Source organism: Tachyglossus aculeatus, chromosome 5, assembly GCF_015852505.1.
Source record: "Tachyglossus aculeatus isolate mTacAcu1 chromosome 5, mTacAcu1.pri, whole genome shotgun sequence".
Lineage (NCBI taxonomy): Eukaryota > Metazoa > Chordata > Mammalia > Monotremata > Tachyglossidae > Tachyglossus > Tachyglossus aculeatus.
The window spans coordinates 6,916,649-6,932,613 of NC_052070.1; the positions used below are offsets into that span (position 1 = coordinate 6,916,649).

The 15,965-nt window shown below is 45.9% G+C and overlaps 1 protein-coding gene across 1 annotated transcript in view; it reads left to right on the forward strand.

Annotated features, from left to right (window-relative positions):
- ANTXR1 (ANTXR cell adhesion molecule 1) overlaps nt 1-15,965 on the forward strand; it is a 259,626-nt gene that overhangs the window by 209,334 nt on the left and 34,327 nt on the right. The window contains exon 16 of the mRNA XM_038746895.1: nt 5,599-5,766. Coding sequence (XP_038602823.1) covers nt 5,599-5,766 — 168 coding nt within the window. The remainder of the gene's footprint in view (nt 1-5,598; nt 5,767-15,965) is intronic.

Sequence of the window (15,965 nt, forward strand, 5' to 3'; positions counted from 1 at the left end):
CCACGAGTCCGGCGTGTGTCAGTTTACCCATGGCACGGCCACCCTATGCCCGTCCCTGACCAGAGGCTCCAACAGTTCAGCTAGGTGCCAACATAACAATAATAATAATAATAATAATAATAATAATAATAATAATAATAATAGCATTTGTTATGCGCTTACTACATGCAAACCACTGTTCTGAGCCCTGGGGAGGATACAAGGTGATCAAGTTGTCTCCCTTGGTGCTCACAGTCTTCATCCCCATGTTACAGATGAGGTAACTGAGGCCCAGAGAAGTGAAGTGACCTGCCCAAAGTCACACAGCTGGCAATTGGCAGGGCCGGGATTTGAACCCATGACCTCTGACTCCAAAGCCCGGGCTCTTTCCACTGAGCCATGCTGCTTCTCTAGAATTCATTCATTCATTCAGTCGTATTTATTGAGCACTTACTGTGTGCAGAGCACTGGACTAAGCGCTTGGGAAGTACAAGTTGGCAACGTACGGAGACGGCATTCATATATTGGTATGTGATTGATCATCATCAATTGTATTTATTGAGCGCTTACTGTGTGCAGAGCACTGTACTAAGCGCTTGGGAAGTACAAGTTGGCAACATATAGAGACAGTCCCTACCCAACAGTGGGCTCACAGTCTAAAAGGATAATAATAATGATGGTATTTGTTAAGCGCTTACTATGTGCCAAGCACTGTTCTAAGCACTGGGGGGATACAGGGTGATCAGGTTGCCCCACATGGGGCTCACAGTCTTAATCCCCATTTTACAGATGAGGGAACTGAGGTGCAGAGAAGCTACTTGACTTGCCCAAAGTCACCCAGCTGACAACTGGGGGAGCCGGGATTTGAACCCACAACCTCTGACTCCAAAGCCCGGGCTCTTTCCACCACTGAGCCACGCTGCTCATCCCTCATATAGCATTCATATTGATATGACATTCATATTGATATAACATTCATAATAATGATGATGGTCTTCGTTAAGCGCTTACCCTGTGCCACGCACTGTACTAAGCGCTGGGATTCATTCATTCAGTCAGTCGTATTTATTGAGCGCTTACCGTGTGCAGAGCACTGTATTAAGTGTTTGGAAAGTGCAATACGGCAATAAAGAGAGACAATCCCTGCCCACAAAGGGCTCACAGTCTAATAAATAGAAATAAATAGAATTATAGTTATATACGTACATACGTAAGTGTTTGGGGCAGGGAAAAGGATGGATACAACCAAATCGGGGCTCGTGGTCTCCATCCCCATTGTACAGATGAGAGTACTGAGGCCCAGAGAACTGAAGTGACTCACCCAAGGTCACACAGCAGACAAGGGGTGGAGCCGGGATAAGAACGTGGAAGTCCCAGGCCCGGGATTTTGCCACAATAATGATAATAATAATAATAATGGTATTTGTTAAGTGCTTACTATGTGCCAAGCACTGTTCTAAGCGCTGGGGCAGGTACAAGGCAATCAGGTTGTCCCACGTGGGGCTCACAGTCCTCATCCCTAGTCATTTCTTAGTAACCAAGCGCTTAGTACAGTGCTCTGCACACGGTGAGCGCTCAATAAATACGATTGATGATTTCTAGACTGTGAGCCCGCTGTTAGGCAGGGACCGTCTCTATATGTTGCCAATTTGTACTTCCCAAACGCTTAGTACAGCTCTCTGCGCACAGTAAGCGCTCAATAAATACGATTGAATGAATCCCCATTGGACAGATGAGGTCACTGAGGCCCAGAGAAGTAAAATGGGGAGTAAATGTGTGAGCCCCACGTGGGGCAACCCGATGACCCTGCATCCACCCCAGTGCTTTGAACAGTGCTTGGCACATCGTACGCGCTAACAAATGCCATTATTATTATTATTATTATTATTATTATTATTATTATAAAGCGACTCACCCAAGGTCACTCAGCAGACAAGGGGCGGAGCCGGGATCAGAACCCAAGTCCTCTGATTCCCAAGCCCAGGTTCTTTCATTCATTCATTCAATCGTAGTTACTGAGCGCTTACTGTAATGATAATAATAATAATAATAATAATAACAATAATAATAATAATAATAATGGTATTTGTTAAGCACTTACTATGTGCAAAGCACTGTTCTAAGTACTGAATAATAATGGTATTTGTTAAGCGCTTACTATGTGCAAAGGACTGTTCTAAGCGCTGGGAAGTTTACAAGGTGATCAGCTTGTCCCATGTGGGGCTCCCAGTCTTCATCCCCATTTTCCAGATGAGGGAACTGAGGCCCAGAGAAGTGAAGTGACTTGCCCAAAGTCACACAGCCGGCAAGCGGTGGAACGGGGATTTGAACCCAGGACCTCTGACTCCAGAGCCCGGGCTCTTTCCACTGAGCCACGTTCAGAGCACTGTACTAAGCGCTTGGGAAGTCCAAGTTGGCAACAGATAGAGACGGTCCCTATCATCAATCATATTTATTGAGCGCTTACTGTGTGCAGAGCACTGGACTAAGCGCTTGGGAAGTCCAAGTTGGCAACACATGGAGACGGTCCCTACCCATCAACGGGCTCACAGTCTAAAAGGGGGAGACGGACGACAAAACAAAATAAGTAGAAAGGAGTCAATACCGTCAGAATAATCAATCAAGCAATCAGTCGTATTTATTGAGCGCTTACTGTGTGCAGAGCACTGGACTAAGCGCTTGGGAAGTACAAGTTGGCAACACATGGAGACAGTCCCTACCCAACAACGGGCTCACAGTCTAGAAGGGGGAGACGGACGACAAAACAAAATAAGTAGACAGGGGTCAATACCATCAGAATAAACAATCAATCAATCAGTCGTATTTATTGAGTGCTTACTGTGTGCAGAGCACTGTACTAAGCGCTCGGGAAGTCCAAGTTGGCAACACATGGAGACGGTCCCTACCCAACACCGGGCTCACAGTCTAGAAGGGGGAGACGGACGACAAAACAAAATAAGTAGACAGGGGTCAATACCGTCAGAATAAGCAATCAATCAATCAATCAATCGTATTTATTGAGCGCTTACTGTGTGCAGAGCACTGTACTAAGTGCTTGGGAAGTCCAAATTGGCAAATTAGAGTGGCCCTTAGCCACTGAGGCACGCGGCTTCACGCTGCCTCTCCTGTGGCACGGTGCCCTTCCTTCCCGCGCCACGCACCCCAGCAGGTTTCTGCCAGGGCCCGGACACTCAGTCCTACCCAACAGTGGGCTCCACATGTCCGCTGTGTGACCTTGGGCGAGTCACTTCACTTCTCTGAGCCTCAGTTCCCTCATCTGTAAAAATGGGGATGAAGACTGTGAGCCCCACGTGGGACAACCTGATCACCTTGTATCCCCCCCCCCGCGCTTAGAACAGTGCTTGGCACATAGTAAGCACTTAATCACGCATATTAGGCCACGCAGCAGCGTGGCTCAGTGGAAAGAGCGCGGGCTTGGGAGTCAGAGGTCGTGGGTTCGAATCCCGCTCCCCCACATGTCTGCTGTGTGACCTTGGGCGAGTCACTTCACTTCTATGAGCCTCAGTTCCCTCATCTGTAAAAAATGGGGATGAAGACTGCGAGCCCCACGTGGGACAACTTGATCACCTTGCATCCCCCCCAGCGCTTAGAACAGTGCTTTGCACATAGTAGGTGCTTAATCACGCATATTAGGCCACGCAGCAGCGTGGCTCAGCGGAAAGAGCGCGGGCTTGGGAGTCAGAGGTCATGGGTTCGAATCCCGACTCTGCCACAAGTCTGCTGTGTGACCTTAGGCAAGTCACTTAACTTCTAGGAGAAGCAGCGTGGCTCAGTGGAAAGAGCGCGGGCTTTGGAGTCAGAGGTCATGGGTTCAAATCCAGCTCCCCCACATGTCTGCTGTGTGACCTTGGGCAAGTCACTTAACTTCTAGGAGAAGCAGCATGGCTCAGTGGAAAGAGCGCGGGCTTTGGAGTCAGAGGTCATGGGTTCGAATCCCAGATCCGCCAACTGTCAGCTGTGTGACTTTGGGCACTTTTTTAGACTGTGAGCCCACTGTTGGGTAGGGACCGTCTCTATATGTTGCCAATTTGTACTTCCCAAGCGCTTAGCACAGTGCCCTGCACACAGTAAGTGCTCAGTAAATACGATTGATGATGACGATGAAGTCACTTCACTTCTCTGGGCCTCAGTCCCCTCACCTGTAAAACGGGGATTAAAACCGTGAGCCCCCCGCGGGACAACCTGGTCACCTTCCCAGCGCTTCGAACAGTGCTTTGCACATAGTAAGCGCTTAACAAATACCATCATCATTATTATTATTCTTAATCAATACCACTATTATTATCCATAGCCTCAAAATAGATAAATAGAGATCTGTACACATCATATACATCACATCATCTTTTAGACTGTGAGCCCACTGTTGGGTAGGGACCGTCTCTATATGTTGCCAATTTGTACTTCCCAAGCGCTTAGCACAGTGCCCTGCACACAGTAAGCGCTCAATAAATACGATTGATGATGATGATGAAGTCACTTAACTTCTCTGGGCCCCAGTCCCCTCACCTGTAAAACGGGGATTAAAACCGTGAGCCCCCCGTGGGACAACCTGACCACCGTCCCAGCGCTTTGAACAGTGCTTTGCACATAGTAAGCGCTTAACAAATACCATCATCATTATTATTATTCTTAATCAATACCATTATTATTATCCATAGCCTCAAAAGCGATAAATAGAGATCTGTACACATCATATACATCGCATCGTCTTTTAGACTGTGAGCCCACTGTTGGGTAGGGACCGTCTCTATATGTTGCCAATTTGTACTTCCCAAGCGCTTAGTACAGTGCCCTGCACACAGTAAGTGCTCAGTAAATACGATTGATGATGATGATGAAGTCACTTAACTTCTCTGGGCCTCAGTCCCCTCACCTGTAAAACGGGGATTAAAACCGTGAGCCCCCCGCGGGACAACCTGGTCACCTTCCCAGCGCTTCGAACAGTGCTTTGCACATAGTAAGCGCTTAACAAATACCATCATCATTATTATTATTCTTAATCAATACCACTATTATTATCCATAGCCTCAAAATAGATAAATAGAGATCTGTACACATCATATACATCACATCATCTTTTAGACTGTGAGCCCACTGTTGGGTAGGGAATGTCTCTATATGTTGCCAATTTGTAGCGCTTAGAACAGTGCTTTGCACATAGTAAGCGCTTAACAAATACCATCATCATCATTATTATTATTATCAATACCATTATTATTATCCATAGCCTCAAAAGCGATAAATAGAGATCTGTACACATCATATATATTGCATCGTCTTTTAGACTGTGAGCCCACTGTTGGGTAGGGACCGTCTCTATATGTCCTTCCCAAGCGCTTAGTCCGGTGCTCTGCACATAGTAAGCGCTCAATAAATACGATTGATTGATTGATGGATTGATCATTGGTGGAGATATGTACACATCATATACATCGCATCATCTTTTAGACTGTGAGCCCACTGTTGGGTAGGGACCGTCTCTATATGTCCTTCCCAAGCGCCTAGTCCGGTGCTCTGCACCTAGTAAGCGCTCAATCAATACGATTGATTGATTGATGGATTGATCATCGGTGGGTTGGGTTTTTGGGGGGCCCGCAGGTCCGCTGGGGAGAGAAAGGCTCCACGGAGGAGGGGGCCAAGCTGGAGAAGGCCAAGAACGCCCGCGTGAAGATGCCGGAGCACGAGATGGAGTTCCCCGAGCCACGCGTCCTCCACAGTGCCATGCGCCGGACTTCCTCGCCACGCAAGTGGTACACACCTATCAAGGTATATACTAGACCCCCCAAGCACCTCATTCCCCCCCATCCCTCAGTCGACCCCCGGCCCCCGTCCCCCTGGCCCGGAATGCCCTCCCTCCTCACATCCACCAAGCCAACTCTCTTCCTCCCTCCAATCAATCAATCAATCAATCGTATTTATTGAGCACTTACTATGTGCAGAGCACTGGACTGATATAATAATGGCATTTATTAAGCGCTTACTAGGTGCAGAGCATCATCATCATCAATCGTGTTTATTGAGCGCTTACTGTGTGCAGAGCACTGGACTAATATAATAGTAATAATGGCATTTATTAAGCGCTTACTATGTGCAGAGCATCATCATCATCAATCGTGTTTATTGAGCACTTACTGTGTGCAGAGCACTGGACTAATATAATAATAATAATAATAATGGCATTTATTAAGCGTTTACTATGTGCAGAGCATCATCATCATCAATCGTGTTTATTGAGCGCTTACTGTGTGCAGAGCACTGGACTAATATAATAATAATAATGGCATTTATTAAGCGCTTACTATGTGCAGAGCATCATCATCATCAATCATGTTTATTGAGCGCTTACTGTGTGCAGAGCACTGGACTAATATAATAATAATAATAATGGCATTTATTAAGTGCTTACTATGTGCAGAGCATCATCATCATCAATCGTGTTTATTGAGCGCTTACTATGTGCAGAGCACTGGACTAATATAAAAATAATAATAATGGCATTTATTAAGCTCTTACTATGTGCAGAGCATCATCATCATCAATCGTATTTATTGAGCGCTTACTGTGTGCAGAGCACTGGACTAATATAATAATAATAATAATAATGGCATTTATTAAGCGCTTACTAGGTGCAGAGCATCATCATCATCAATCGTGTTTATTGAGCGCTTACTATGTGCAGAGCACTGGACTAATATAATAGTAATAATGGCATTTATTAAGCACTTACTATGTGCAGAGCATCATCATCATCAATCGTATTTATTGAGCGCTTACTATGTGCAGAGCACTGGACTGGTATAATAATAATAATGGCATTTATTAAGCGCTTACTATGTGTAGAGCATCATCATCATCAATCATATTTATTGAGCGCTTACTGTGTGCAGAGCACTGGACTAATATAATAATAATAATGGCATTTATTAAGCGCTTACTAGGTGCAGACCATCATCATGATCAATCGTGTTTATTGAGCGCTTACTGTATGCAGAGCACTGGACTAATATAATAATAATAATAATAATGGCATTTATTAAGCGTTTACTATGTGCAGAGCATCATCATCATCAATCGTGTTTATTGAGCACTTACTATGTGCAGAGCACTGGACTAATATAATAATAATAATGGCATTTATTAAGCACTTACTAGGTGCAGAGCATCATCATCATCAATCGTATTTATTGAGCGCTTACTGTGTGCAGAGCACTGGACTAATATAATAATAATAATGGCATTTATTAAGCGCTTACTAGGTGCAGAGCATCATCATCATCAATCGTGTTTATTGAGCGCTTACTATGTGCAGAGCACTGGACTGATAGAATAATAATATTGGCATTTATTAAGCGCTTACTAGGTGCAGAGCATCATCATCATCAATCGTATTTATTGAGCGCTTACTATGTGCAGAGCACTGGACTGATATAATAATAATAATGGCATTTATTAAGCACTTACTAGGTGCAGAGCATCATCATCATCAATCGTATTTATTGAGCGCTTACTATGTGCAGAGCACTGGACTAATATAATAATAATAATGGCATTTATTAAGCGCTTACTATGTGCAGAGCATCATCATCATCAATCGTATTTATTGAGCGCTTACTATGTGCAGAGCACTGGACTAATATAATAATAATAATAATAATGGCATTTATTAAGCGCTTACTATGTGCAGAGCATCATCATCATCAATCATATTTATTGAGCGCTTACTTTGTGCAGAGCACTGGACTAATGTAATAATAATAATAATAATGGCATTTATTAAGCGCTTACTAGGTGCAGAGCATCATCATCATCAATCGTGTTTATTGAGCGCTTACTGTGTGCAGAGCACTGGACTAAGCGCTTGGAAAGTCCAAGTTGGCAACATCTAGAGACAGTCCCTACCCAACAGTGGGCTCACCGTCTAGAAAGGGGAGACAGAGAACAAAACCAAACATACTAACAAAATAAAATAAAAGAGCACTGTTCTAAGCGCTGGGGAATTTATCATCAATCGTATTTTATCATCAATCGTATTTATTGAGCGCTTACTATGTGCAGAGCACTTACATTTACATTACATTTACGTTTACAGAGCATTTACAAGGTGATCAGGTTGTCCCACGGGGGGCTCACGGTCTTCATCCCCATTTTCCAGATGAGGGAACTGAGGCCCGGAGAAGTGAAGTGACTTGCCCAAAGTCACACAGCTGACAAGTGGTGGAGCCGGGATTTGAACCCGTGACCTATGACTCCAAAGCCCGGGCTCTTTCCACTGAGCCACGCTGCTTCTCTAAGCGCTTGGGAAGTCCAAGTTGGCAACATATAGAGACGGTCCCTACCCAACAGTGGGCTTACAGTCTAAAAGATGCCCTTCAAAGCCCTACTGAGAGCTCACCTCCTCCAGGAGGCCTTCCCACACTCAGCCCCCTTTTTCCTCTCCTCCTCCCCATCTACCTCCTTCCCCTCCCCACAGCACCTGTATATATCATCATCATCATCATCATCATCAATCGTATTTATTGAGTGCTTACTATGTGCAGAGCACTGTACTAAGCGCTTGGGAAGTACAATGTTTGCACAGATTCATTACTCTATTTATTTTACTTGTACCTATTTACTATTCTTTATTTATTTATTTTACTTGTACATTTCTATCCTACTTATTTTATTTTGTTGGTATGTTTGGTTCTGTTCTCTGTCTCCCCCTTTTAGACTGTGAGCCCACTGTTGGGTAGGGACTGTCTCTATGTGATGCCAATTTGTACTTCCCAAGCGCTTAGTACAGTGCTCTGCACATAGTAAGCGCTCAATAAATACGATTGATTGATTGATTGATTGATTTATTCTATTTATTCTGTTTTAAGCTCTGGGAGGGATACAAGGTGATCAGGTTGTCCCTCTTGGGGCTCACAGTCTTCATCCCCATTTTACAGATGAGGTAACTGAGGCCCCCGAGAAGTGAAGTGACTTGCCCAAAGTCACACAGCTGACAATAATTATAATAATAATAATGATGATGGCATTTGTTAAGCACTTACTATGTGCATCCAGCTATAATTCTATTTGTTCTGACGACTTGACACTTGTCCACATGTTTTGTTTTGTTCTTTGTCTCCCCCTTCTAGCCTGTGAGCCCACTGTTGGGTAGGGATCATCTCTATATGTTGCCAACTTGTACTTCCCAAGCGCTTAGTACAGTACTCTGCACACAGTAAGCGCTCAATAAATACGATTGATGATGATAGGGACCATCTCTGTATGTTGCCAAGTTGTACTTCCCAAGCGCTTAGTACAGTGCTCTGCACACAGTAAGCGCTCAATAAATATGATTGATTGATTGATTCCCAAGTACTCAGTACAGTGCTCTGCACACAGTAAGCGCTCAATAAATACGATTGAATGAATGGATGAATGAAAAAGGTACACCCACCATACCCCGGGGAGGTGGCATTTACTGAGCGTTTGCTATGTGCAGAGCACCGTACTCAGTGCATGGGAGAGGGCAATACCACAGAGGTGGTAGGTGTGTTCCTTATAATAATAATAATAATAATAATAATAATAATAATAATAATAATAATAATAATGGCATTTATTAAGTGCTTACTATATGCAAAGCACTGTTCTAAGCGCTGGGGAGGTTACAGGGTGATCAGGATGTCCCACTGGGGGGGCTCACAGTCTTAATCCCCATTTTACATACTAATAATGATGGCATTTGTTAAGCGGTTACTCTGTGCAAAGCACTGTTCTAAGCGCTGGGGGGATACAAGGTAATCAGGTTGTCCCCCATGAGGCTCACAGTCTTAATCCCCGTTGTACAGATGAGGGAACTGAGGCACAGAGAAGTGAAGTGACTTGCCCAAAGTCACACAGCTGACAATAATTATAATAATAATAATGATGATGGCATTTGTTAAGCACTTACTATGTGCCAAGCACTGTTCTAAGCGCTGGGAGGGATACAAGGTGATCAGGTTGTCCCTCGTGGGGCTCACAGTCTTCATCCCCATTTTACAGATGAGGGAACTGAGGCCCCGAGAAGTGAAGTGACTTGTCCAAAGTCACACAGCTGACAATAATTATAATAATAATAATGATGGCATTTGTTAAGCACTTACTGCATGCCAAGCACTGTTTTAAGCTCTGGGAGGGATACAAGGTGATCAGGTTGTCCCTCTTGGGGCTCACAGTCTTCATCCCCATTTTACAGATGAGGTAACTGAGGCCCCCGAGAAGTGAAGTGACTTGCCCAAAGTCACACAGCTGACAATAATTATAATAATAATAATGATGATGGCATTTGTTAAGCACTTACTATGTGCCAAACACTGTTCTAAGCGCTGGGAGGGATACAAGGTGATCAGGTTGTCCCCCATGGGGCTCACAGTCTTCATCCTCATTTTACAGATGAGGGAACTGAGACACAGAGAAGTGAAGTGACTTGCCCAAAGTCACACAGCTGACAATAATAATAATAATAATAATAATAATAATAATGGCATTTGTTAAGCACTTACTAAGTGCCAAGCACTGTTCTAAGCGCTGGGAGGGATACAAGGTGATCAGGTTGTCCCCCGTGGGGCTCACAGTCTTCATCCTCATTTTACAGATGAGGGAACTGAGGCACAGAGAAGTGAAGTGACTTGCCCAAAGTCACACAGCTGACAATAATTATAATAATAATAATAATAATAATGATGATATTTGTTAAGCACTTACTAAGTGCCAAGCACTGTTCTAAGCGCTGGGAGGGATACAAGGTGATCAGGTTGTCCCTCGTGGGGCTCACAGTCTTCATCCCCATTTTACAGATGAGGGAACTGAGGCACAGAGAAGTGAAGTGACTTGCCCGAAGTCACACAGCTGACACAAGAATAATAATAATAATAATAATAATAATAATAATAATGACATTTGTTAAGCACTTCCTATGTGCCAAGCCCTGTTCTAAGCGCTGGGAGGGATACAAGGTGATCAGGTTGTCCCTCATGGGGCTCACAGTCTTCATCCCCATTTAACAGATGAGGTAACTGAGGCCCCGAGAAGTGAAGTGACTTGCCCAAAGTCACACAGCTGACAAGTGGCGGAGCCGGAATTAGAACCCGTGACCTCTGACTCCCAAGCCCGGGCTCTTTCCACTGAGCCGGGTTCCTGGCTCTCCATCCGTATCCCGGAAAATGTATAATTATGGTATTTCATTCATTCAGTCGTATTTATTGAGCGCTTACTATGTGCAGAGCACTGGACTCAGTGCTTGGGAGAGGGCAATACAACAGAGGTGGAGGCATATTCATAGCAGAGAAGCAGCGTGGCTCAGTGGAAAGAGCAGGGGCTTTGGAGTCGGGGGTCACGGGTTCAAATCCCGGCTCTGCCCATTGTCGGCTGTGTGACTTTGGGCAAGTCACTTAACTTGTCTGTGCCTCAGTTCCCTCATCTGTAAAATGGGGATTAAGACTATGAGCCCACCATGGGACAACCTGATCTCCTTGTAGCCTCCCCAGCGCTTAGAACTGTGCTTTGCACATAGAAAGCACTTAATAAATGCCATTATTATTATATTCCTTGCCCTCCATCCATATCCTGGAAAATGTATAATTATGGTATTTCACTCATTCATTTATATTTATTGAGCGCATACTGGGTGCAGAGCACTGGACTAAGCGTTTGGAAAGTACAAGTCGGCAACATCTAGAGACGGTCCCTACCCAACAGCGGGCTCACGGTCTAGAAGGGGCAGACTGACAACAAAAAACAAGTAGACAGGCATCGATAGCATCAAAACAGATAAATAGAATTATAGATATGTACACATCATTAATAAAATAAATAGAATAATGATTATGTATAAATGTACATGAGTGGTGTGGGGCGGGGATGGGGGTAGAGCAGAGGAAGGGAGTCGGGGCGATGGGGAGGGGAGGAGGAGCAGAGGAAAAGGGGTTTATATTCAATCAATCAATCAATCAATCGTGTTTATTGAGCGCTTACTGTGTGCAGAGCACTGTACTAAGCGCTTGGGAAGTACAAGTTGGCAACATGTTCGGCGAGCAGCAAGGCCTACTTGCTAAAGCACGGGCTTGGTAGCTCTTAGAACCCCGGCTCCGCCACTTGTCTGCTGGGTGACCTTGGACAAGTCACTTCACTTCTCTGGGCCTCAGTTCCCTCATCTGGAAAATGGGGATGAAGACTGTGAGTCTCAGGTGGGATAGAGAAGCAGCGTGGCTCAGTGGAAAGAGCCCGGGCTTCGGAGTCAGAGGCCATGGGTTCAAATCCCCGGCTGTGCCACTTGTCAGCTGTGTGACTTTGGGTAAGTCACTTCACTTCTCTGGGCCTCAGGGACCTGATCTGTAAAATGGGGATGAAGACTGTGAGCCCCACGGGGGACAACCTGATCACCTTGCAACCTCTTCAGCACTTAGAACAGTGCATTGTGCATAGTAAACGCTAAATAAATTGCCAACTTGTACTTCCCAACCGCTTAGTACAGTGCTCTGCACACAGTAAGCGCTCAATAAATACGATTGAATGAATGAATGAATAAATGCCATCATTATTATTATTAAGTACAGTGCTCTGCACACAGTAAGTGCTCAATAAATACGATTGATTGATTGATTGATTGTGTCCAATCTTATTACCTTGTATCTACTCCATTGCTTAGAACAGTGTTTGGCACATAGTAAGCGCTTAACAAACACCATAATAATAATTGTTATTATTACTATGTGCCAGGCCCTGTTCTGGACGCTGGGATGGATACAAGATCATTGGGTTAGACCCAATCTCTGTCTCCGTATTAATCCCCATTTTCCAGATGAGGGAACTGAGAACCAGAGAAGTGAAGTGACTTGTCCAAAGTCACACAGCAGACGAGTGGTGGAGCCAGGATTAGAACCCATGACTTTCTCATTCCCAGGCCCGGGCTCTATCCACTAGGCCATGCTGCTTCTGTCCATAACATCATCAACAGGGTGTTTATTGAGCTATGGCCCACGATCCAAAGCTAGGAAATTTAATGTCCATATCATCATCAACAATGGTATCTATTGAGCGCTTACTATGTGCAGAGCACTGTACTAAGCGCTTGGGAAAGGGCATTATAACAGAGATGGCAGACATGTTCCCTGTCCATAACAGGCTTACAGTCTAGAGGGGGAGACAGACATTAATATGAATAAATAGGTCATTTATAAGATATAATTTAAAAGCAGCTTGGCTCAGCGGAAAGAGCACGGCCTTGGGAGTCAGAGGACATGGGTTCTAATCCCGGCCCCGCCACTTGTCAGCTGGGTGACTTTGGGCAAGTAACTTCACTTCTCTGGGCCTCAGTTCCCTCATCTGCAAAATGGGGTTGAAGACTGTGAGCCCCCCGTGGTACAACCCAATCGCCTTGTAACCTCCCCAGCGCTTAGCACATGCACTTAGTAAGCTTATTAAGCATAGGGAGGTGAGGTAGCATGCTTTGCAATCAATCAATCAATCAGTCGTATTTATTGAGCGCTTACTGTGTGCAGAGCACTGTATTAAGCGCTTGGGAAGTCCAAGTTGGCAACATACAGAGACAGTCCCTACCCAACAGTGGGCTCACAGTCTAAAAGGGGGAGACAGAGAACAAAACACATAGTAAGTGCTTAATAAATGCCATTATGATGATGATGATGATGATGGGCGTGGGACGAATATCACATGTCCAGAGGTCACAGTTCCAAGTGGGAAGACGATGTAGAAGGGGGAGGAAGCTTCCTGTCTCTCCCCGCTTCAGTCCGTACTTCACTCTGCTGCCTGGATTATCTTTGTGCAGAAACGCTGTGGGCATGTCACTCCCCTCCTCAAAAATCTCCAGTGGCTGCCTGTCAAACTACAAATCAAGCAAAAATTCCTCCCTCTCGGCTTCCAGGCTGTCTATCCATCCATCCCCTGGCCCCCTCTTCCCTCCCATCCCTTCTGTCCTTCTCCATCCCATCCCGCACCCTCCGCTCCTCTGCGGCTGCTCACCTCCTCACCGGGCCTCGTTCTCGCCCGTCCCGCCATCGACCCACCGTGAGCCCACTGTTGGGTAGGGACTGTCTCTATATGTTGCCAACTTGTACTTCCCAAGCGCTTAGTACAGTGCTCTGCATACAGTAAGCGCTCAATAAATATGATTGATGATGATGATGACCCCCGGCCCACGTCCTGCCTCTGGCCTGGAACTGTCTCCCTCCTCAAATCCCACACACAATGACTCTCCCCCTCTTCAAAGCCTTACTGAAGGCCCATCTCCTCCCGGAGGCCTTCCCTGACTAAGCCCCACTTTTCCTCATCTCCCACTCCTTCTGCTTCACGCTGACTCGCACCCTTTATTCATCGCCACTCCCAGCCCCACATCACTATGTCCAGATCTTTCATTTCTTCATCATCGTCAATCGTATTTATTGAGCGCTTACTATGTGCAGAGCACTGTACTAAGCGCTTAATCATTCTTCATCATCTTCATAATTTAATCATCTTCATAATAATAATCTGCATAATTTCTTCATCATCATCATCATCATCATCAATCGCATTTATTGAGCGCTTACTGTGTGCAGAGCACTGTACTAAGCCCTTGGGAAGTCCAAGTTGGCAACATATAGAGACAGTCCCTACCCAACAGTGGGCTCACAGTCTAAAAGGGGGAGACAGAGAACAAAACCAAACACACTAACAAAATAAAATGAATAGAATAGATATGTGAAAGTAAAATAAATAAATAAATAGAGTAATAAACATGTACAAACATATATACATATATACAGGTGCTGTGGGGAAGGGAAAGAGGTAAAGATGGGGGGATGGAGAGGGGGACGAGGGGGAGAGGAAGGAAGGGGCTGAGTGTGGGAAGGCCTCCTGGAAGAGGTGAGCTCTCAGTAGGGCCTTGAAGGGAGGAAGAGAGCTAGCTTGGCAGGTGGGCAGAGGGCGGCCATTCCAGGCCCGGGGGATGATGTGGGCCAGGGGTCGATGGCGGGACAGGCGAGAACGAGGCCTAAAGGTGAGGAGATTAGCAGTGGCAGAGGAGCGGAGGGTGCGGGCTGGGCTGGAGAAGGAGAGAAGGGAGGTGAGGTTGGAGAGGGCGAGGTGATGGATGGACACCCTTGAAGCCCAGGGTGAGGAGTTTCTGCCTGATGTGCAGATTGATTGGTAGCCACTGGAGTGTTTTGAGGAGGGGAGTAACATGCCCAGAGCGTTTCTGGACAAAGACTATCCGGGCAGCAGCATGAAGTATGGATTGAAGTGGGGAGAGACACGAGGATGGGAGATCAGAGAGAAGGCTGATGCAGTAGTCCAGACAGAATAGGATGACAGCTTGAACGAGCAGGGTAGCAGTTTGGATGGAGAGGAAAGGGCGGATCTTGGCAACGTTGCGGAGCTGAGACCTGCAGGTTTTGGTGACGGCTTGGATGTGAGGGGTGAATGAGAGGGCGGAGTCGAGGATAACACCAAGGTTGCGGGCTTGTGAGACGGGAAGGATGGTAGTGCCCTCAACAGAGATGGGAATGTCAGGGAGAGGGCAAGGTTTGGGAGGGAAGACAAGGAGTTCCGTCTTGGACATGTTGAGTTTTAGGTGGCGGGCAGACATCCAGATGGACATGTCCCGAAGGCAGGAGGAGATGCGAGCCTGGAGAGAGGGGGAGAGAGCAGGGGCGGAGATGTAGATCTGGGTGTCATCAGCGTAGAGGTGATAGTTGAAGCCGTGGGAGCGAAAGAGGTCACCAAGGGAGTGCGTGTAGATCGAGAACAGAAGGGGTCCAAGCACTGAACGTTGGGGAACCCCCACAGTAAGGGGATGGGAGGGGGAGGAGGAGCCTGCAAAAGAGACTGAGAATGAACGACCGGAGAGATAAGAGGAGAACCAGGAGAGGACGGAGTCTTGGAAGCCAAGGTCAGATAACGTGTTGAGGAGAAGGGGGTGGGCCACAGTGTCAAAGGCAGCTGAGAGGTCGAGG